Below are 23,895 nucleotides of genomic sequence, written 5' to 3'. Positions count from 1 at the left end.
TTAAAGTATGTTCTTAGGATTTTCTGGATTTTCTCAGTGTCTACCGTTAGGTTACCCTTTTCATCTCTAATTTTATTCATTTGAATCTATCTTTTTATTAATTTAGAAAATTTGTCAACATTGCTGGCTTTTCTCAAGGAACAAACTCTTCATTTCATTGATTCTTTGTATTATTTCTGTTATTTTTATTCTATTTCATTGATTTCATCCCTACATTTGAATATTTCTTACCATTTAATCCTTTTGGGTATTTTTTCTTATTTTTTTTCTAGAGCATTCAGGTATCATTAAGTTACTAATATGAGATCTCTCCGTTTTTACCTCATAGAACTTCATTGTATCCCACTGTTTAAAAATGTTTTTATTTTCATTAAATTCTAAAAAGTTTGAAATTTTTTTCTTGATTCCTGTCTTGACTCATTTTTCATTCAGTAGTGAGTTGTTTAGTTTCTGTGAGTTTCTATACTTCATGCTGTTTCTGTTGTTGATAGCTAGCATTTACTCGTTGTTCAGATAGGATGCAGGGCCTTGCCTAAACAGGTAGTGTTTATAGTTCTTTGTGTTGAGTATACTAGTCTTACTAAAAGAATCCCAACTTACTAAACTATTGGTTCTCTGGTTTAGAAATCTACTTTCTATGTTTCTCTTCATGTAAATAAATGGTTTTTTAAGCCTGATTTATATAAATTATTTTGTATACTATTTTTGAAGGATCATTAGTATATTATACAATTCATAAATATCTTTATAACTTGGCATAAGTAATACAGGATGAAACGCATTTGTCTTGATTACCTATCTCTATAAACAAGCTTAGTTTAAGAACCATGAGAAAGTAAGACAAGCTTTTGAAATATTTTAATTTTAAGTCTTGCCAGGTGGTAATGATACTCCTTTAATCTCAGCACTTGGGAGGCAGAAGCAGGTGCTTCTATATGAGTCACACCCAAACCACAGAATATATATGTCAAACACAGCTCCACAGAACGTACACGGCATACATAGCTCCACAGAATATACGCGGCATACACAGCTCCACAGAATATACACGGCATACACAGCTCCACAGAATATACACGGCATACACAGCTCCACAGAATATAAATGGCATACACAGCTCCACAGAATATAAACGGCATACACAGCTCCACAGAATATACACATCATACACAGCTCCACAGAATATACAGGGCATACACAGCTCAATGTATACTCAGGCTCCATGTTGCCATTATAGATAATTGATACTTGTCTTCAATGAAAAAGTCCCACAGATGTTTCTGACTTCCTGAATATCTGCATTTAAAAAAAAATAGTGTGAACTTCATAATCTATTCTATATTATAGTCCTATATTTTTAATTGGATAAATGTTCCAAGCCACTAGTTACAACTGACACTCGATAACTATAAATGTCATCCATGCATATCTGAAGCATTCAGAGCTACCTTGTGGCTTGTGTATCTATAATGTGCAGGTGAGCTTGAAGTAAATGTCCTGAGATGGACATTAGTGTTGGGTGACTTTTCTCTCTCTTCATAAATAATCATTAACAGTTTGCCACTTTGAGTGAAGAATATTCTCAGTTATTATATTGATAATTGCTAAGGTAGTTTAGATTAATCCCAAATCCAAAAAAAAGTTGAACAGCAGGTTGTGAATCTTAAGCAATATTTAATGTTTTTTCTTCTCTTGCTGCACTGGGTCCTTAGAGTATCCTTTCTTGGGGTTAGGAATTGAATGTCTTGATTCTGTGCAGAGGAGAGTGGCTTTGCAGTTGGCTTTTGCTACCCTTGACTACACTAGCAGTGTTTCTCCAGGCTTTGGAGACTGAATTGCAAGAGAACCCTGCATTGCAGGGATGGTTATGTTGAATGTTATATTTTATGTTATATCCTCACAATGCCTTTTGAAATATAATAGATAAATTGACTGTACATTTTTATTGTAAATAGTCCAAAAATATAAGTATTATTTGTCCTCCCAAATTCTATATAAATCAGTAACCTGGAAACTAAAGAGACAATGTAAAATGAACAGAGATTTGTGCATGTGGCATTAAAAGGTCCCTCACGATCGGCCTCTTTAGCTCTTTACTAATATTCAGCTATACTAACCTGCAACCCCGACTTAAGGCTTGAGGCTGCTTGCAGTGTTAGATGTGCAGTGTCCTCAGCGCTGTGTCTTGCTTGCTCCTCCTTATCTTGCACTTGGCCATGGCCTTCTCAGCAACCAGTGATCTGCTGCTAGAGCGGTCTGGGGTGTGGTGTGATGACCAACACATGCAGGAAGCATGTTGTGCTGCTCTGTAGGTGAGGCCTTGTGACCACAGTAATGGGTGACAGAAAAGGACGTTTAACATTTCCATGTGCTAGATGGGTTCATCGACTGTTGAGAGCCAACACAGAGAAGAAAGGAAACAATGCCATACATGGGGTATAAAATAGTCAGACATGGAACTTAAAAGTAAGAGATGAGGGAATTGAGAAGTCAGGACTAAGGCCTTATGTTATAAGAAAATAAAACAGCTAATCCAGAAAGATGAGTTGGCTTTACATGTCTTAACCTGCAGTTAGTGTATAAAGTTTGTAGCCTGGTAAGATAGAAGCAGCTGAAAATTGAGATCGCTACAGTCGTCACTTGCAGAGGAGCCTCTTTCCGCACAGTGTTCCCTGATTCAAGGTTTCGTTTGTTTCAGATTTTGGTTTTGTTTTTAGGTATTTGGAGTTTGTGTGTTTGGCTGGTTGGTTGGTTTTTCTCTTACATATGCCAGACTAGCTGGCCAATGTGCTATTAGGAATTTTCTCATCTCTACCTCCCATCTCCAAGTAGGAGTGCTAAGGTTACAGCAACCAGATCTGGCTTTACATTGATTGATCTTAGGATTTGAACACAACACTGTGTTCCTCAGTGACCCAATGTCCCTAACCTTCGATTGTTATTTCTCCTCTGAATGAATGAGACTTGTATTTTATCTGTGACATTAAAGTAGTGATAATGTTAATAGAGAGTTTCTTAATTTCTCTCTGACAGTGTTATTCCCCACCAAAGGTAGTCGTTTCTGTATTGATATCACCCAAACATTGTGATGCCTTTGCCATTACCTTCAGTGTTGTCTTTGTTGTTTGGGATGACAGCTCGTATTTTATTGCAGATGCTCCGAGGCTAGGTAATCGCCCTTGAAGAGCTGCTCCTGCAAGTTCACATTCAGGTCCTCTTCTTAATGTCACTCCCTGGCACATCCTGCAGCCACAGCTTGCTGATACCAGTTATCTCCGCTTTACAGATACCGTAGATTTTCATACAAAGACAAAAGGTCAAACAAGTTTTGAATAACAGAAGTCTTTGTTGAATCTAGTATTAAGGGTATATAGTCCTGAGATTTAAAAGTTTTTGGTTATATATTAAAGATGTATAATATGATTACCAACCATAATTTAGTTAAACATTCAGTAGCTGCCAGTGATGAAGGAATGGCTCGGTGGTTCAGGATGCATGCTGCTCTTGCAGAGGACCATGGTCAGTTTCTAGTGCCCACATCAGGCAGCCTGTAAGTGCCTACAACTCAGCTCAGGGGCCCGGGAGCGTATGGCTGAGGTGAGAACTGAGCAGAGCCACACAGATGTGCACATATGCTCAGGCCTGTTAAGGTACCCAGAGGTTGGGATACTTAAAACAGAGTAAGTCGTGTTGCTGTGTAATCTAAACTTGTTCCATAGGCTTCCTAGGGTGATTTTGTTCGTTGAAATAATAATAATCTGATCACTGTTGAAATACATCCACTAGAGTGTTTTCAAACACTTGTAAGGATTAAATGCTCGTGTGCATGATTTTGTCTTTAAGGAAAAAGAACGATTGAAGCAAGAGAAACGTGATGAGAAAAGATTGAATAAGGAACGCAAACTAGAGCAGCGGAGACTGGAGTTAGAGATGGCGAAGGAGCTAAAGAAACCCAAGGAAGACATGTGCTTAGCAGACCAAAAGGTGACTCCTGCCATGCCCTCCTCCAGTTGTCTCACCAGGTCCCTTTTTCCAGGACAACCATTAGTTTCCAAGCCTAGGTCAACTGTCCCTGTGGTGGCAGCCACTGTGTCACTGAAAACCTCTCAGTTTTCATAACTAAGCCATGGAAACCAGCAAGGAAAGGTTAGGGAAGCAGATGTGCTCCGTGGCTATCTTACACTGCGCAGACACTGAGGCACAGAAAGGCTTCACACCACTGAGTCCTTAGTGAGTTAGAGTGAGCTATGAATTCTCCGGTACATTAGCAGAAACGTAGCTGTTAGCCAACCTTTAAAGGAGGTGTTTACTACATGCTTGGTACTGTTCTAAGTACCAACAGGAACCCCTTGGTACTGTGCTGAGTACCTACACGAACCCCTTGGGACTGTGCTACATGAACCCCTTGAGTGACCTGTTTTGATCTGGTCCTCAGCAGAGTCCCACAGAGCTCCTTCCTATTTGTCTCCATTTATTGGTGAAAAACAGAGACAAAAGAAGACACTTGCCCTTGATCGCACAGCTCACAAGCAGCTGTGTATTGAAGCCAGTTTGTCTGCTATAGAAGCCGTGCCCCTTATCACCTTGAAATCCAAGAAACTGTGTCCCACTACAGAATCCCACATCTTCTCTTCCACAGTCTCACAGGCAAATGCAGCTTTGCTGCAGTGCCCGAGAGTGGCTGTTCTTTATGTGATCTTTATGATCAGAATGACCTTGGAACCAGCATGACGCGCTCTACTGGAGTAGACATATGCTTAATTTTAAGTATAGCTAACTATAGTGCTTGTAGAAGATTGTATGACTATTGTGTACTATCTAACTGCCCCACAGTACTTCACTGTGCCTGGTCTATGCTAGCCTCATGTATGGTTCTGCCATAGCCTCCTGTTATCACCTGGTTTATCCAGTCTCCTTTGGTAACATGCTTAATGCAAATGTTTAGTGCCTCTTAAGGGTTATATTGTGTGTGTGTGTGTGTCTGTCTGCATGTGTGTATCTGTATTCAGTTTAGTTAGCATACCTTGTAAGACAAAAGTTAATGTAAACTTACTAGTTTCATGTGTTTGGATGTTTACATTTTCCTAACTAGCATGGGTCTTTCCTGTAAGTTAGCTAACACACTTATTAAGCTTACAGTGAGCAGGTTTTTAAAATTCGAACTGGATGCTATTTTCTTGCAACTTCTCTTTTCACTTAAATCATGTGAATTATCAAAAATATATTTAGTTAAACCCAGAACAGAAGAGGAAGAAATTCCCTGGCCAACCAGCTTAGCCAAATTGATGAGCATCCAGTTCAGTGGGAAGCTCTGTTTCAAAAAGTGAAGTGTGTGCATAAATGTGGGGAATGGCTGGTGGGATTGCTCAATGAGAAAGTGTTTGCGATCAAGCCTGACAATTTGAATTCGATCCTCCAGAGCCCATGTGATAGAAGGAAAGAATCTACTCCTACAAGTTGTTCTCTGACCACCACAGGCACATTGTTGCATGCACATACCTGCATACATGCAACACAGACAGACAGACCAGTAACTTGTATGCTCATATCTGTACATGTAGAACACAAACAGGTAGGAATGTAGGTGGATGGATGGATGATTGATAGATAGATAGATAGATAGATAGATAGATAGATAGATAGATAGATAGATTGATAGATAGATTGATAGATTGATAGATGTTTAATAAGGTAGAGAGCAACTGAGGAAGGCACTTGGTGTCAACATGTGTGCATACACTTGAATTCATACATAATACTGTATGTACAAATAAGGTCCTGGTTTGATTTTTAAACTTTTCAATTTTACCTGTGTTCTGCTTGCAGCCCTTGCCAGAGTGGCCTCGCATCCCGGGACTTGTGCTCTCTGGAACCACATTTTCAGACTGTCTCATGGTGGTGCAGTTCTTACGAAACTTTGGTAAAGTTTTGGGCTTTGATGTGAATATTGATGTTCCAAACCTCAGTGTTCTTCAAGAGGGATTGCTAAATATAGGGGACAGCATGGGTGAAGTACAAGACTTGCTTGTGAGGCTCCTCTCAGCTGCTGTATGTGATCCAGGTCTAATTACAGGATACAAGGTAAAAACTCCAAACTATAACCAACTGTTTTAAGTGTGTACTCTACATGCGTTTCTAGTTAACTTTCATGGTAGCAGAAGACTGTGTTGATTTCTCTCTATCTCATTGCTTCCCTATATATATATGTCTTGGAATTAATGGAGATTTATAATAGGTTGCAATTAGCAAATGTAGAAGAATCTTGCTAGACCTTAAGAGTATCAACCAGACCGTCTCTCAGTTACTCTCTATTGCTCTAGCTATAGGCAAAGTCCCAGTCAATTTAAGGAAATAGTCCAGTGATGTATGTAAAAAACAGAATTCATAATTTATGAAGGACTTAGAACTTGCATGCTTATTCTAAGTCTTCCTTTGTCAGTTGCTATGAACGATAAGTCGAATCATCGGTTAAGGTGCTGACTCTGTAGTGGTCATAGGCACTCCCTGTTCCCAGTGGTCTGTTCTCCTGCTCACATGCACACTCCAGGGAGTTTGGCTTTAGATAGGATGGTAAAAGGATAAGCTTTCAGATGCAGTGGTCTCCCCGTATGCCTATGTGTTGGTCTTACCTATAAAACATGTGCCGTACATAAAGCGGTAAAATAGTCACCATGCCTTTGATCAGCCTTACTCTGCCAGGAGTTAGAAAACAGCTTTGGAGACAAAGAATGCTTGATTGACTTGATTGTCATCTGTTTGCTGCCTAGGTTCAGGTTCTTCTCTGTACCTGAATTAAGTAAGAGCTTAACAAGGGGACAGAACAGAATGAACACTCAAATATTTATTTATCATTTTATCTGTTTTTATCTCCACTCCAAATCTGTGATAAAGTCCTATCAATAACATCTAGAGTATATAAACTAATATTTTAACATTATTTTTTTTTCATGAATGACTATGGTAAACACTGATAAAAATGCCAAATTTCATAGGCAAAAACAGCTCTGGGAGAACATTTGCTGAATGTTGGTGTGAATCGAGACAATGTGTCCGAGGTTTTGCAGATTTTCATGGAGGCCCACTGTGGACAGACTGAGCTGGCTGAGAGCCTGAAGACTAAAGCTTTTCAGGCTCACACTCCAGCACAGAAAGCGTCCATCCTGGCCTTCCTCATTAACGAGCTGGCATGCAGCAAGAGTGTGGTAAGGTAAGTCAGCTCTTTCCTGTTTTGAAGAGCATAGGGAGATAGCCAAATTGCTTATAGAAAACTTTGGAGTTACAGACTAGCACCAAGAAGAAAATCAAAATCATAAATCATCATTTAGAGATGCCATCAATACTATTTCAATTTATTTCTATGTGCTCTATTGAAAATAATGATCTTTCTGTATATTTGAACTCTGTAGTCTTTATGCCCTGTGTTGTTTAAGCATTTTGCTAATTCTTCGTGTGGTGGAAATTTTGTTTTATTGTTTGGTACAGTGCTGGAATCCAGAACCATGATAGCAGTGCAGAACTTCCATTCCTTGACATCTCTAAGGACCCGATTTCCCTTAGAAATCCATAGACTGACTCAGCCACTACTTGGTTGTGTGCTCCTATAACCCTCCATTACTAGCTTGCCAGTGAATTAGTTTACTCCTTTTTTTTTCAAAAGTACTTAATCTCATTTAAGATTCCAAGTCCATCTGGTACTCTAGTACTTTTTATGAATGAAAGAGTTAGCATCTCAAGTTCTGGCTTCTCAGCTTCACCATTCATCCTGTGCTTGGTCTTCATTTGTTTAAAAAATTGAAATACATTACTTTTAGTCTTTTACCTTTAAAAACAGTGTTTGAAAATATTTGGTGCCATTTATTTGTGGCGTTAGTGGGCATGTTAAGGCTTCTGTCCATATCTTAGCTATGATATATTAACATGATTGTTACTTACTTCTTGTATTCTTTGGGAGTATTTCCAAGAATGTACAGCTTTGACTGAGGGAATTCTTGGACTTTGCATAAGCATGATAACAGTGCTAATGCTGAGTGGCTCTTCAGATGTTTGTACACGCATGTAAACTCAGCATACAGAGAGCACTAGCATTTGCTGTTTCAGAAGAATAGAGGCAGCACTAGTCTGTCACCACCACCTAACACCACACTTTAGTTTCCATTTGGGCATGTGTAAAGTGATATTCCCTGTGAACCAGTAAGTGTTTACACTTAAATAAATATCCGTGTACAACCTCATTTCCAAGACGAACTTGGAAATGATCACTCCTTCAATATATACCAACCACATGAGAATGCTGTTTTTATGAACAATTGTGAAATGGTATCACAGCGCTCTATTTTTGAAGCCAAAGTAAATTTCCTAATAGCAATATTGTATCTAATGAAGAAATGGTTGCTTCTTAAAGTAAATGCCCATGTGTGCATAAAGCCGTGTAGCAGTGGAATGGTGTTGTATCATTTTACCTACTAAAATAGGTGATTATGCCCACTAAGAGGGTACCTTGCACACATGGCTGTATCTCCTCATGCATTTTTGTATTGGCAGTGAGATTGACAAGAACATTGACTACATGTCTAACTTGAGAAGAGATAAATGGATGGTGGAAGGTAAACTCCGCAAGTAAGTTAATGTGCTGTCCTGCTGGTAGTGTGAGACTCTGGGAGGCTGGTGGGCTGGAAAGATGGAATTTAAACTCTTGTGACCGGAAAGATACTGCTTAATCTGGCATAGTAAACTAACGATGGACTCTACAGTTAATAAAACTTTTGTTCAGAGTCTATAGCCGACAAAAAAAAAAAGAATTAGATTTATTGAATTCATGCTTCAAACATAAAAGAGGTCTTTCTTTCTTCTTTTTTTCCCTCTCTGAAGGAGGCCATGTTTTCCACTATTGTTGTCACTACCATATTGCTTCTGTCTTACTGATACCTGAGACTATCCTTTTTCTTAGTGAGTTTATTAAAACTGCCTCTACAAAAATCTAAGAACAATTATTCATCATTAAAATTTAATTCCTCTCCAGTCAGGAACCAGTACATTTATTAACTGTGAAAGGGAATCGTTCTCAAAGATTTTGATGTATACTTATAATCCCAGCATTTAGAAAGCTGAGGCAGGAAGATCCAGAGTTTAAGAGCAGCCTGGGTTACATAGAGGTACCTGTTCCCCAATTAAAACAAACAATCAGAGGCAGAGCAGTTTGGGGGCCAGAGAGATGGCTCAGTGGTTGAGAGTGCTTACTGCACTTGCAGAGGACCTGAGTTCAATTCCCAGCACCTACATGGTGGTTTGCAGCCATTTGTAAATCCGGTTTCAGGACACCTGTGCCCTCTTCTGTCCTCTGTGGGTACCAGGCACTCAATGTAGTGCCCATGCATACATTCAGGGAAAACACATAAAATGAAAACTAATCAACTGAATTTTTAAAAAGATTACAAGATTAGTTTCTTTGCAGTAATTTGAACTGGAATTTAGTCAGGCACACAGTATAGAAATCAGGAAGAATTGGGGGCTAGGGAGATGGCTTGGTGGTTAAGAGCCCTGGCTGCTCTGCCAGAGGTCTCTGATTCGGTTCCCAGCACCTACAATGACAGCTCAAAATCGTCTCTAACTCCAGTTTCAGGGAATCTGACACCTTCACAGACAGACATTCGGGCAAAATAACAATGCAAATGAAATTCATAATAATTCATAAAAATATTAATGAATTATTGAAAAAAAGAAATTAGGAAGTATCATTTGAACATTGATAGAGATATTCAGAGTTTTGTTGGTCTAATGTCTTCTAATTACCACAAGGTGGTTCATAGAACTTTATATATTCTGTAACTTGTGGAAACATATGTCTTAATTTTTCTTATACTTTTTTTACTGCCATTGATAAATTGCTGAGTACCATTTTTTCTTGTTTAAGACTCAGCTTATCATGTGGCTGTGTCCCTGCTTGTCTGTAATCCCCGCACTTAGGAGGAGAAAGCAGGAGGATCACAAATGTCTAGGCCAGCTAACCTACTAAATAAGACTCAGTTAGGACGCCAAGGCCTGGTGGGGCCTGCACCTTGTGGTTGATGACTAAGAAGCAGTGAGTTGAATCCTCGGTACCTCAGAAAGAAGGGAAACGGAAAGCCTAGCATTGACCACATGAGAATTATGATCTTAATGGGGGCAAGAGTACCTTTTTATTCTGTGCCTTCTGATGTTTAAAGGCTTAGGATAATTCATGCTAAGAAAACAGGCAAGAGAGACGCTTCAGGGGGCATTGACCTCGGGGAAGAACAACACCCCTTGGGCACACCCACACCAGGACGCAAGCGGAGAAGGAAGGGAGGAGACAGCGATTATGATGATGATGACGATGATGACAGCGACGACCAAGCTGATGAGGATGAGGAAGATGAGGAAGATAAAGATGACAAAAAAGGAAAGAAGACCGATATCTGTGAAGATGAGGTAATCCATGTCAGGTTCATGTATAAGTGGGAACAGAAGCGATGCAACCTGCCGAAAAACAACACGAAATAGAAGGCCGTGGGCTTATCATTAATTCAGTTTGTAACATTTACTTGCCCTGGTTTCTTCATCTGAAGATGATTTCCTCCTCCTCCTTTTCTTCTTCCTCCCTCCCCCATCTTCCTTTGTCTCCCCCCACCCATCTTCCTTTGTCTTCCTCCTCTCCTCCCCCAATCAGGCTTGTCCATGCCATGCTCCCAGCCTGAAAGTACTGTTGAAGTTGTCTCTTAAATTGTTTTGTGCTAATCAAGTAACAAGTCAGTCAGTGCCATGGCTGTCGATGGAAGGACGCTTGGACGGAAGGAAAGGAACTGTGTGTGCTTTGTGTGTACAGACACTGCACTCAGCAGGCGTCTGACAGTGGTCCCCTAGGCTGGTGTCACCTGATGACATGGTTGGCATCTTGCTTTGTGTCAGTCTTCCTCACGATGTTTGACTATCATGAAATCACTAACTGCATTTGCTCTGAGTGGGTCCCTGCTGTTAGGAACACATGAGTATCATCTTCCCTCCAGTCCTCCCTAGATCTGTGTAGATTGATCATCAGATCTCTCACACCACTGGCACACCGTGCTATACCTGCTCACTGCTCTTGCCTTAAAGGGCTTTATCAGGCTTAGTGAAAATGATGTATATGTCCAGCATTAGTTTCGGGCAACCTTACTAAAGATGGAGACGGCACTGAGCCCTCACCATGAGTGAAGAAGTTTGGTTGTTTTGGGTATTTTTTTTTTAATATACAGAATAGATATAGAATGTTAATTGGTGTGATAGGGAAGATGTTTAGTGTGTGTAGACACAGCCCTCACTTTTATCTTTAAGCACTACCATTAAACAAGCGCTGGTCTGAGGGCACAGCTCAGGCAGGTCAATGCTGAGACACTTCTGTAGTATCTGTAAAGCCCTCAGCGCTGCAAACAGAAAAATGAAGACAAATACCCTCAGAAGAGACCCTTGAGACCTTGTGCATCCTCGTTTACTACTTTATATGTAATTTATATATAATGTAGGTGTGTGTGTATGTATGTGTGTGCGCGTGCGTGCGCGTGTGTATGGGGTGGGTGTGGGTGGGTGTGAGTGCATGTGTGTGTGCATGTGTGTGTGTATGTGTGTGTGTGCGTGTGTATGTGGGTTTGATACGTTCGTGTATTTGGAAAATGAAACTTTCTAGCAGGTAAATAACTGCATTTTGTTATGTTTAGGATGAAGGTGACCAAACAGCCAGCGTTGAGGAGCTAGAAAAACAGATTGAAAAACTGAGCAAAGTAAGCACTTGAGACCCGTGTCCACTTGTGTGTGCAGTGTTCTAAAATCCGTGTTGAAAGGGGGTCGCTTTTCTGACTGCTAAGTAAAAGCAAGCTCTCTATATAAGTTACTAAACAGAAGAACTCTGTACAGGTCCCCTCTTATGCCTCACAGGCTCAATGCTAGTGTTCAAAGACTCTGAATGCATTGTGTGTATCCAAAGCTATGGCGCGTTCCAGGTGCTTCAAATTGTAACTTTAAAGTTTCAGTAAAGATATAATCTCTGGGAACTTATTACTCAAATTTCTATATGTTTCATAGTAATAGTTTGGTTATTTGCATTTCACTTTACATTTGGGTATTTATGTTCCATTTACATTAGATTTATAAACTGTATATTTATGTCTTTATTATTGATTATATTCTGTATCCCAATATCGTTAATAAAATTTAAACTGAGTCTTTTTATAAGAAAAATGTGTGGAGAGGGTGTGATGACAATTACATCATTTCTTCCTTCTCTTTCCCCCCTCGAAGCCCCCTCTCCTTCAGACTCGTGGCAGAACAGTTAGTTTTTAAGTACTATGAAATGCCTGTATCCTCCTGTGTCTGTATTTAACCCCTGGCTGTATGTCAGAAATTAGTCATTGTTGACAAAGCACTCGTATAAAGCTAAGCAGATGTGAGCACGATTAACTAATGCAGAAGTGTTGTTGGCAGTACACTGGAATTGGCCTATTTGCTTTGGCTTAGTAATGTTTGATGGCATCTGCAATCGTAGTTTTGTTACGAAGATCCTGGTAAATTAGACTTACCATTTAAGCCCTACTTGAACCTAAGGTCTTTGTTCTCCTCGTTTGTTTTGGAATCATCCCTGCATTGGGAATGCAACATTTCTCGCTTTGCTGTGCAGTAGGGTGGCATAGTGGATGTACAGTGCACTCAGTGTCTGCGATGTAATCATGTGGACGGCTTTTCCACAGCAACAGAGCCAGTACAGACGAAAGCTCTTTGATGCTTCTCACTCACTACGCTCGATGATGTTTGGTCAGGATCGGTACCGACGCAGATACTGGATTCTCCCTCAATGTGGAGGGATTTTTGTAGAAGGCATGGAAAGTGGTGAAGGTAGGAACTACTGATCTCCTAAATGAGATATTGTGGGGGGTTTCAAAAGCTTGTCACTGCTTCTGTGTCTGTGTCCTTCCTTAATCAAGAGTGCTTTATGACTGAGTGTAGTGAATATTCAGTCCCTGTGTCCCCATTCTCCTGAAGCCACCTTCACTGGTCTGGGGTCCGGGCTTCCTTCATGCCCATGGCAGTTTTTTTTGTTTTTTGTTTTGTTTTGTTTTTTTGTTTTTTTTTTTTTTTTTTTTTTTTTTTTTTGGCTACCAAGCACGTGAGTCTTGTACTGCCGGCAGCAGTCCTCCCGCCTTTACTCTTAGGAGTCTGCTGCATGATCTCTTTTCCTTGAGTCTTGGGCCATCACCCTATCAGAATCACAGAACAGTAAGTGTAAGGTCTTCATTTCAGTTGAAAATCTTGTTCATGTTTGAAATTTGTGGGCACCTGATGACTTCCTTCCTTGGGTCTGGTGTCACCACTCATTTTTGATATTTCTCCTTTAACCCATCCCATTCCATGAACCATGTGATCCAGCTTAAAAGTCTGTGTTGAGCCCTGTGGTGGTGGCGCATGCCTTTAGTCCCAGCACTCCGGAGGCAGAGGCAGGTGGATTTCTGAGTTCGAGGCTAGCCTGGTCTACAAAGTGAGTTCCAGGACAGCCAGGGCTACACAGAGAAAAACCCTGTCTCAGGGGAAAAAAAAAGTCTGTGTTGAGGAAAGTTCATTGAGCTCAGCTTTTCGGAACGTACCAGCTTAGCACTGCTAAATGTCAAAATCCTGATGGGACACAAGGGTCGTGTCAGCACTTGTAAATCCCAGGGGCTGGCTCTTGACACATGTGACACATAGAACAATTCATAGCTAGGCACCGTAGCTCATTTCTATAATCCCAGCGCTTGAGAGGCCCAGAGCTTGAGACTACCTTGGGCTGAACCATAGCAAGAAGTGGGTGGGGGAGAGGACAGAGGGTTGGTCTCCTGTAGAGGGAGAGGATTGATCAACCATATAGAAGACAGTAGAAAGTGTAAACGAAACACGTTTTTATGAACCACTGTTTTTAAATAAAAGCCTTGTGTAAACTCTCAACATCTTAGTTAGTTAGAGAGAGGAAGGGAGGAAGAGGAAGAGGAGGAGAGAGAGAGAGAGAGAAAGAGAGAGAGAACGCAGAATTGCAGTTTCCTTGGAGGAACCCCTCACCTTTCCAGACACATCCTTTCCCTGTACATTTTCTTTCAGACCCAAATGTGGCTCGAGGGGTGACTCTGTGACTGTGAGCTCACAGCCAACAAGCACACTTGGGTTAGTAAGCTGCGTGTGGTTATTTCACGCATTAGTCCCCAACTGTCTGAGCTGCCCAGAAGAAGAATTAGTATGATCTATAGAATTCATTCCAATTCGAAGCTAAGTCAAGAGAAGGATGTGAGTGAGCGCTTTTAAATGTTTCCCAAGACCTGGTGACAAATGACACCCTGTGTCATGCAGATGATCACAACGAAACTCCTGGCACTTCTTGCCATGGGATGCTCTCACTAGAGCTTCAGAGAGAATTAAACATGCTCCACACTCTGAGGGGCTGAACCTAGGTGCCCAATGCACGCCACAGCAGTGCTGGCTGTCAGCGCACTGTAGCTGCGGCCCCAACTCCGTCCTCTAGTGCCATCGCTTCGACATGTATTAACCCTTTATTTTATAGTGGCCCCATGGTAAGGAGAGCTTATTGGCTTGAAGTCCACTGGACACACAAGGGGAGGACTAAAAGGGAGATCAGTGTGTTTAATGGTTTAACTCAGTGTGTTTAAAGGAAGTATTCCAAGGTGAGTGAGAAGAAACAGCTCTTGTAGACACAGAGGCCAAGAAATAGTAGATAGAACACTATCCTGCAAGAGATCAGAAAGCACAAAGGCCTGAAGGAAAGTCTTAACACACTGAGAAGCAGAAAGTGGGGTGAAAGGCCAATGGTGTGGGGATTATAGGGGTTTTCACTCAGATCTTATAGAATGCTGAGGCCTTAGAAAGGATTTGGGATTTTATCCTATATTGCAGAGGAGTTTACAGGATTCTATTTATGCAGTACTGCAAACCATAAGCAGCACACACATACACATATGTTCACACACATGCATACACACAATGTAAAATGGACATAAACAAATGTGTCTCCAAAGAAGCCATTCAAATGAGAAATAAATATGAAAAATGATGAACACCAGAAGCTAGATACTAAATGGTATGTGTGACTTCTAGAAGGAAGTTGTACATACATAGAATTGATTAAACATGACTACTGCTGAGGAGAAGAAAGGCTGAGTGGATAGGGACTGCACTCTTCATGACTGAATATTGTAACCTGAAAGTCTGTTACTTTTCTGATAGAATTATTAGATTTATTGTTTTAAGAGTTCTTTTAAACCATCTTTGGATCATTTGGCATTCATAGAAGAAATAATAAATCATAAAAAGATAATTAGTCAGCCAGTGATCAGATGTGATCCGGATTAGTGTTTTAGCTCCTGCGCATTGGCAAGGAAAAAATATTGATAGCATACAATTTTGTTGAGGATGTAGAAAACTAGCTACCCTTGTGTGCTTCTGGTACAAGTGTATTTGGGGTACAGTTGATCCAAGTATGCTTCAAGAACTGTTACAAGTATATAGCTTAAGTTGCATGTTTTAAAGAATTTGCCCAAGAAAATAGATATGAAAAAAATACAATAAAAAATGAAAATACATATCATGTATTGTTAATAGTGGCAGTTACGCTCTGCCTGGTCTCGTGACAGGTCAGTCATGATGTCATCCATTTAGAATCATGTAGATGTAGTTATATATTTATTGATATTTCCAATTAATTTAAGCAGCTAGTCTAGATCGGGTTCCCTTTTTCAGATTACATAGGCTGAGAGGTTCGTGGTGAACTCCTTGGAGTGTTAATGTAGATCTAGTGATGAACTCCTTGGAGTGTTAATGTAGATCTAGTGGTTTTCACTCTGCAGATTTTGTTTTTAATGATTGAACCTTTAGGACAGGGTTATGTGTTGTGTGTGTGTCTGTGCCATGCATGTGGAAGGCAGAGGAGGACATTGGATGTCTTTCTTTACCTCTCTTGATTTTATTGTCTTCTGTTGGGGTCCCTGACTGAACGAGGAGCTCACTGTTTCTGCTGCCTTTCTTGGCTGCAGACTCCTAGGAGCTCCCTGCTCTGCCTTCCAACACTTGATTCCACACATGCGCAGTCATATATGCCCATTCTTTATGTGGGTGCTGGGATTCAAACTCAAGTCCTCACAGTTGCACAGCAAACATTCCTACCCCCCAAGCCATCTCCCCAGCCCCCATAGTTTAATCTTTATAGCAAATATATACTAAGTTTCTAATGAGTGAAAGAAATTCCGTAGGAAAAAATGCAGATAATATAAGATAATACAGGAGTTTGCTTACATATACATATGATTTGGTGAATAATACAGTTTAACTCCACTAGTGGTTTGTTGTGTAATAATTTGCTTTAATAGAATCTTTTACTTTTGTAGGCCTAGAAGAAATTGCAAAAGAAAAAGAAAAGCTTAAAAAGGCAGAGAGTCTCCAGATCAAAGAAGAAGTATTCGAGACTTCTGCGGAGACATTAAGCTGTTCCATTAGAGATCACTGCGAGCAGAAAGACGACCCGAAAGAGAAAGATAACACAAATCTATTTCTTCAGAAACCAGGCTCTTTCTCCAAGTTAAGCAAGCTTTTGGAGGTAGCTAAAATGCCTCCTGAGTCAGATGTTATGACCCCCCCAAAAGTGAATGTTAGTACAAACGGGGGCCCACTGTCTCATCAGAACAGCGGGAAGCATCCACTGGGGAGCGTTCCCTCAGCAACAGCAGCACAGAGCCCCGTGGGAAAGACAGACGCCAGTCTGTTTAGCTCGGGCTCTGGCAGTTGTGGGAAGTTCTACAGTCCTCTCCCCAATGACCAGCTGTTAAAAACACTGACTGAAAAGAACAGGCAGTGGTTTAGCCTTTTGCCAAAAACACCTTGTGATGACACGTCCCTGACCCACGCTGACCTGTCCACCACTTTGGTGACTCCTCAGTCTCAGCCACCATCTAAGTCACCTTCGCCGGCCCCAGCTGCACTGCTCGGACCCTCTTCTGTTCAGAGCCCCCCTGGACTGAACCCATTTGCTCTGTCGCCTCTTCAGGTTAGTGATGCTGACAAAACACACTGTGCCAGCACCGCACTGAACCCTTAGTGATCTTCACAGAGATCAAAGTTAAAATATCCTAACAGGCCTGAAATCCCAAGCAGCCAGGATTTCTGTCACCAAGCTTCATTGGCACCGCTAATGTCTAACCAGTGTCTAGGTTGACCTTAATATTCAGTTCATTACAGTTGCAGGATAGCAAACATGTAATTACTCTTCAGGAACAAATACAACATGAAAGGTAACATTGTTGCTAATGGAGTTAGGTTTTCTCTGGTAAAAAGGTAAGAGTTTTAGAATTTGAAAAATAATTTCTAAACATTCCTCCAACTGTTTAGATGAATTGGTATTTGGCTTTTTAAATGTTTTTATTATTATGCAACATTTTTAAATGTTTTATTATTATATATCAGAGGGTAACTTGCAGGAGTTGGTTCTTTCCATCATGTGGGCCCCAGGGATATCAGGCCTAGTATTAGGTGCCCTTATGAACAGAACCCTAATCTGCGTTTGAAATGTTGTGTTTTACAGGTGAAAGGTGGTGTGTCTATGATGGGACTTCAGTTCTGTGGGTGGCCTGCTGGAGTGCTCGCTTCCAATGTCCCATTTACATCACCTTTGCCTGCTCTCAGCTCAGGGCTGGGACTGCCAGAAGGAAATGGTAGCGGTTCATTCCTGACCTCCAGTGTTGCTTCAAGTAAAAGTGACTCTCCAGTCCCTCCAGCTGAAAGACCCTCCAGCGCTCAGCCAGTGGCTGTTGAAGTAGCAAAGCCAGTAGATTTTCCTAGCCCCAAACCTATCCCAGAAGGTAGGTGCAACACACTGGCCTGCAGTCACTTGCTGTATCTCGTGGTGACAGTTCCTCATCTATAAATGGATCTCCGATGGATTTGTGTAGCTAACAAGTCCTGAGATTTCCTTAATGCCACTATTTTCTATTAAAAAATCATGTAAACTATGTATGTGCTCTCTTGACTTAGAAATGCAGTTTGGTTGGTGGAGAATCATTGACCCCGAGGACCTGAAGACATTGCTCAAAGTGCTACACCTCCGCGGGATCCGGGAAAAGGCGCTGCAAAAGCAAATTCAGAAGCACTTGGATTACATTACCCAAGCCTGTGTCAGGAACAAGGACGGTGTGTGCCCAAGACACTTCTACTCTTATTTTATGATGAAAACTCGTTGTTTTACCCTAAAATGTTTTAATATGTCTCTACCTTTTTTGTTTTTCCAATTATCTTTTAATTCTTGGTATGGATATGTGTGTGCATAGATAGGCCTGAGGTGTTGGATCCCCCTGAGCTGGAATTATTAGGTGGTGCCTAATTTGCATACTGGGAATCCAACTCAAGTCCGGGATGAACAGTTCATACTTTTCGCCACTGAGAAACCTCTCCAGTACACACACACTCAGACTCACACACACACACACACACACACACACACACACACACACACGGACTTAAATGTTGCTTAAGGATGGCTAATTGCTTTTCTCTAATTGTATCACCTATCGTTTTTAGCACCTGTCCACATACAGTTTGATGGGTGTCTTACTCAGTCGCTCACTGCCTACATGTGCACAAGTACATTTGTAGATCTTGAAAAGTTGATATATGTAGGGTCCCTACCATTTTACTTATTTAGGGGAAGAAATCGTTTTTTGGGTGGGTTAGAAAAATAAATGTAATAACTGATTTCTTTTCAAATGTAGTCGCTATTATTGAATTAAACGAAAATGAAGAAAATCAGGTAACCCGCGATCTAGTGGAGAACTGGTCGGTGGAAGAGCAAGCAATGGGGCTGGACCTGAGCATACTGCAGCAAGTGGAGGACTTGGAACGGAGGGTCGCGTCAGCGAGTTTGCAAGTGAAGGTAAAGCTGGCGCGGCATAAAATCTGGGGTTAGGATAACGGAAGGTAATTAACTTTTATTATATGCGTAGTAGAGACTCGTTATTGTACTAGATAGTTATACATTATTTCAGTTAATATCAAAACTGTCCTGAGTGAATTTCTCCCATCTTAACGGTAAGGAAGCAGGCTCAATCAATATAAGTAATCCTCCGATCATCATTTTAAGTGGCAAACATGTATGCAGACTACGCTCTTTGCCCTATACAGTCTCTGTGGTTCCCCACAGCTCCCTGTTTCCTCAGTGCTATCTACAGAAATCTTTTCTGGTGTGGAGTTCTTTACCTCAAGCGAATTTTTGTTTTCACCGTGAGAAATACAATTTTGCCTGTAGATTTTATCAGAGTCCTACTGTAGTGTTTCATGGAAGACCAAGAACCCCCTTATTTATAACTGTTACATGTCACAATTTTACTTTGTACAGTTTAAATTCAAAGACAATACAGACATATTAGGATTCGTGTTCTTACAACGCAGACACACCCTGAACATCGATATGCAAGCTCATAGGTCATCTGAGGGGTGTGGCATGTCACAGCAGCGGTCAGAGCTGAGCGAGGCAAGGCAGAAGGAAGGCTTTTCTTGCTGCGCATGAGGCTTAGGTTTAAAAAGAGGGCAGTGGTGAGGTTGTTCAAATAGGTGAGTATTGACTGCATGTTGACTAAGCAGAGAAACCTGCAGAGATTTTGAAAACTGAGGACTCTTCTGTCACTTCACATGCTATTTATACTTTATTCAGAAGGAAAATGTATGGTATAAGACTGTCCTGCCCAGTCATTTATATTTTGCTTCATAATTAGTTCTGAAGGTCTCCTGTTCTGTCATTTTCCAGAGCTAATATGATATCCTTTTTTTGCCACGAGCGTAATTACTAGCAAATGCATTACCTCCTAAAACTATTGTGCTGTAAAGCAGGGCATCTCCCCCTCCCAGCCTGCGCACTGTCCACACGCCTCATTTATCTAGCATCTTCAACAAAGGAACTCTTCCACTCAAGTTAATTTTCTGGAGAAGTGGAAATTATTCCATTTAGTGCCATAATTTTTTTAAGCATGTTTGTTGGATCCGTTAGTTTATGTCTTTCACTGCCTCCTTAAATTCAGAGTAATGAATGTAATTTAGATTGTCTTGGTGGCATAATATTATTAGTATGAAGACCAGTTATCAGGCCGTGGGCCTAGGAAATGTGTACTCAATAGAGTCCCCTTGCATGGTAGTGCACTGTATCTGAGTTCCACACTCTGATTTTGCCCTCTCTTGTTCATGTGCTTTTAATTTTCCTTCACCTTATTTTAATTTGCCAATATTAACTGAGCAGGGGTTGGGAAAGCACATCAGGCATTTATAGAGTTTGGCCTGGAACAGTCACATGGGATGGGATGGCTTGGCCCTACCACATCACTGGCTTTCATGCCAATGTTTGTAGTTAGAACATTTTAGCATTCTCGGCAGCTAAAATAAGTGGAATTGGCTGTTTTAAGTGGAGTGTCTTAGCATCTTGTTGTCATTGAGCTAGTTGTGAATGGTGCTGTAATATTCTAAGAACTGAATTATAATTTTATTAGTCTTGAATTGTCTTTAAGTGATGAAAAGTGGTAAAAGTAATAATGAAATCTTTTAGTATCTATTGAGGATGTGTGTGTGTGTGTATGTGTGTGTCTATTTTTTTCTTAAAAAGAAAATATTTTTAGCCCAAGGAGTTTGACATTATGAAGGCACATTAAACCGTGCTGTTGGTCTATAATATATTGTTGATGTTTTCTTTGTGCATTGTAGGAAAGTCTGACCCTAGTCTTGGTGTTGAGTATGCTAGAATCCTGTGACTCCCCATCCCCTAGATAGCTCTCCTGTCTCCTATTTGTTTCCCCTTCATCATGAGCCCTCTGAAATGGTTTCCAAGGTCCTGGTGTTTCCTGAAAGCCACGAGGGTGTACAACCTTTCTCAGCTATTGAATTCATATATGTATGTGGAGATATGCACAGGTTTGCGTGGGATTTTCTGTCTTCGTTACCACTAACTGCACTGGTGGCAGTTTTTACCATCCCCCCACCCACAGACGTTACTAAGTACGAGCCACAGCGAAAACATCCCTGAACCTCTTTCACATACTATATTCTTTTCTGATTCGTTGCTGAAATATCAAAGCTAAACTTTGCATGTCTTTGTTGTAGTGTTATTATTAGTGTTGTCTGAGTGTGCGTTCCAGCACACAGAACTACTTGCGTCAGACTCTGTGACCCAGCGTGAAGTGTGCTTTCTAGTTTTAAATCTTATGGATTTATAGCGATCAATCAGCTAAGTTATTCAGACTTTTTTTTTTAACAGAACAAATCAAATGGTGCGCCTTTACACACTGGCATAAAGGGTATTTTCTAAAGTGACACTTGATATTAGCCATCTTCATGTGCATGCGCAGCCTGTGGTCTTGCTGGAGACCTTGCAGAAATCAAAATACCCTATATTTACAAGGTTTCTGTTATTTAGCAATGTTGCTTCCCTTTTAGAATGTGGGAAGGATTTACTTTCAGTGTCTCCTAAGTCCTTCTCTGCCTTAGCCAGGGCCTGATGCTTGCAGCCCACAAACTCACAACCCCTCCTGTTTCATTCAGCTCGGCAGGACTCTGGGCACGGCTCCCCATGCTTCCTTCTTTTCTAAACGTAAATGTTCTGTTGAGATAAAGGAAGCGATCTGGTTCTAATGCAGAAACTACGTGAATAGTTTCTAAAGAGGTTTAATCAGGTGGCAGAGACTACATAAATGGATTAAATGTGCCTCTGGGTCCCAGAAAGCTTGCCTTGTAGTAGAAAGGTAAGGTGTGAGCACATGGCGCATTCCAGTAACTCTCCATAAAGAAGTATAGTTTTGTGTGTGAATTTTAAAGAGTGGACTGGTTTCTGCTGGGTATTTGGAAGAGCTCAATCCCAGCCATGAAGAGTTGAGATGTGTAAGAAGATGCATGAGACTGTCAGGCAGAAACCAGGTGAATAAATAGTGCAGTAAGAGGTGGGAGTGTGGGCAGCACCAGGAGCTGGGAACTTCCCCTGTTAGAGGGGAGCCAGGCATGGAGTCCTCACAGTGTGGAAGTCCAAGTGGGAGGTGAGAAGAACCATAGATTGAGGAACTTGAATGTCAGCAATTGGGACTTGTTAAAGCTGGGTAATCTTTGACAAAGGACCAGCTTGGTTATAAAACCATTTATTCAATCAATTCCTATAGAGTGAGTGGCTTGGTTATAAAACCATTTATTCAATCAATTCCTATAGAGTGAGTGGCTCATTATTTTATTTTTGCTGTGCTGGAAATAAACAAGTAAAGGCTCCCATGGACCAGCCCTCCTCATGAGATTTAGGGGGAGAAGGCTGTTAATGCAGTCATCACGCTGTCAAGAAGGCACAGCCAGGGCAAGCAAGGCCTTGGAGCAGTTTGGGATCCCAGGGGAGCCTTTAGCGGGAGGATGTCACCCCTGAAGGTGTTGAGGGAAGGATTTCCTTCAGGGAATGCTCTCTTGACATGGGTGCTGCAGAGTGAGTGGACTTACTGGGGAAAGACAGGGAAGCACTTCACGGTCAAGGACAATTGCATATACCGAGTCGTGGAGCACAACGGAAGTGGTGGGTATGCCGACCTGCATGGGAGCAGTGGAAGGCATGTGGTCTAAAACCAAGAGAAAAGTTCCCAGGCCACCAGGCCATTCCCTTCGCAGTATAAGCATAGCATTAGCGAACTGTTAGTCTAAACCTTGGCAACCCTTTGCTGGAAGTCATCACTAATGTCACCAATGTCAATTTTTACACACTTTTCTCACCAACTGCTTTTCCTTTTTAACCTAGCATTGAGAAACACAAGGTAAACCTTCTTAGTAAAGATCCCTAGGATCTACTGGTGGTCGCGGCTGAATTTTAAGTAAAGGTAACTCACCCATCTAACATTGTCAGAAGAAACCGTAATGACATTATTTTCTTGATGTATAGGGTTGGATGTGTCCAGAGCCTGCATCGGAAAGGGAGGACTTGGTATATTTTGAACATAAGTCACTTACTAAGTTGTTCAAGGAGCATGATGGAGAACTTACTGGTGACGAAGAAAACAGTGCGCATGCACTGGCTCGGAAGAGTGACAACCCCCTAGATATAGCTGTAACCAGGCTGGCTGATTTGGAGCGGAACATTGAGAGAAGGTATCTGAAGAGCCCCTTAAGTACCACCATTCAGATCAAACTGGATAATGTGGGCACAGTTACTGTCCCTGCTCCTGCACCATCCATTAGTGGTGATGGTGACGGGTAGGTTATTGAGATTAACTTGACAAATTATCGTGCTTCTTTGCTAATTGGAGCCTATTTTCTATTGCCTGTTATCTATGTATCTTCTTGTATGTCTGTGATCCACGTGGATCATGCTACTTGCATGGTGCTTTGTAAAAACTTTTTTTTTTTTTTTTTTTTTTGTTATGTGCATTGATAATCCTGCAAAGTGATCTTACATTTATCTGGTTGTGACTAAGCTTCAAGGCACGTAGCCAGTCTGTGCACTACATCAGATTTAGTTGCTTAAACTTTATACTTATTGGCTGTTACATGTTTTTGTCATTGCTTGGCTTTCAGTGTGATGATTGTTTCACATTCAGTGACCATAAATGTGGCCGTGACCTACTCAATTTCTCTGTATCTCAATGCAGAATTGAAGAGGATATTGCTCCAGGGCTCAGGGTCTGGAGAAGGGCCTTAGCAGAAGCTCGCAGTGCTGCGCAGGTAGCCCTGTGCATCCAGCAGTTACAGAGATCAATAGCATGGGAAAAATCAATTATGAAAGTTGTAAGTGTTCTCATTTAAGACATACTATGACTGATTCCCTCTGTCTTGTTTTTTCCCCAACCTCCAGATCTTTCTTAACTATATATTACTCTACCGTTGCAA

At 41.1% G+C, this 23,895-nt stretch overlaps 1 protein-coding gene across 18 annotated transcripts in view; it reads left to right on the top strand.

Moving 5' to 3' along the window:
• The window catches only part of Baz2b (bromodomain adjacent to zinc finger domain 2B), a 269,374-nt gene that overhangs the window by 238,274 nt on the left and 7,205 nt on the right, over positions 1-23,895 (top strand). For 14 of the 18 annotated variants that reach the window (XM_029471676.1, XM_029471677.1, XM_029471662.1 and 11 more), the window contains 13 exons: positions 3,844-3,984; positions 5,827-6,081; positions 6,993-7,207; positions 8,542-8,616; positions 10,203-10,446; positions 11,709-11,771; positions 12,735-12,879; positions 16,407-17,062; positions 17,597-17,873; positions 18,046-18,201; positions 18,780-18,940; positions 22,952-23,262; positions 23,658-23,793. In XM_029471676.1, coding sequence (XP_029327536.1) covers positions 3,844-3,984; positions 5,827-6,081; positions 6,993-7,207; positions 8,542-8,616; positions 10,203-10,446; positions 11,709-11,771; positions 12,735-12,879; positions 16,407-17,062; positions 17,597-17,873; positions 18,046-18,201; positions 18,780-18,940; positions 22,952-23,262; positions 23,658-23,793 — 2,835 coding nt within the window. The remainder of the gene's footprint in view (positions 1-3,843; positions 3,985-5,826; positions 6,082-6,992; positions 7,208-8,541; positions 8,617-10,202; positions 10,447-11,708; positions 11,772-12,734; positions 12,880-16,406; positions 17,063-17,596; positions 17,874-18,045; positions 18,202-18,779; positions 18,941-22,951; positions 23,263-23,657; positions 23,794-23,895) is intronic. The other 4 variants (XM_029471666.1, XM_029471664.1, XM_029471681.1 and 1 more) reach the window with 1 other exon arrangement.

This window comes from Mus caroli, chromosome 2, assembly GCF_900094665.2.
Source record: "Mus caroli chromosome 2, CAROLI_EIJ_v1.1, whole genome shotgun sequence".
NCBI classification, from domain to species: Eukaryota; Metazoa; Chordata; class Mammalia; order Rodentia; family Muridae; genus Mus; species Mus caroli.
Note: the sequence above shows the minus strand (reverse complement) of the source record. Positions and strands in the feature narration are given on the sequence as shown.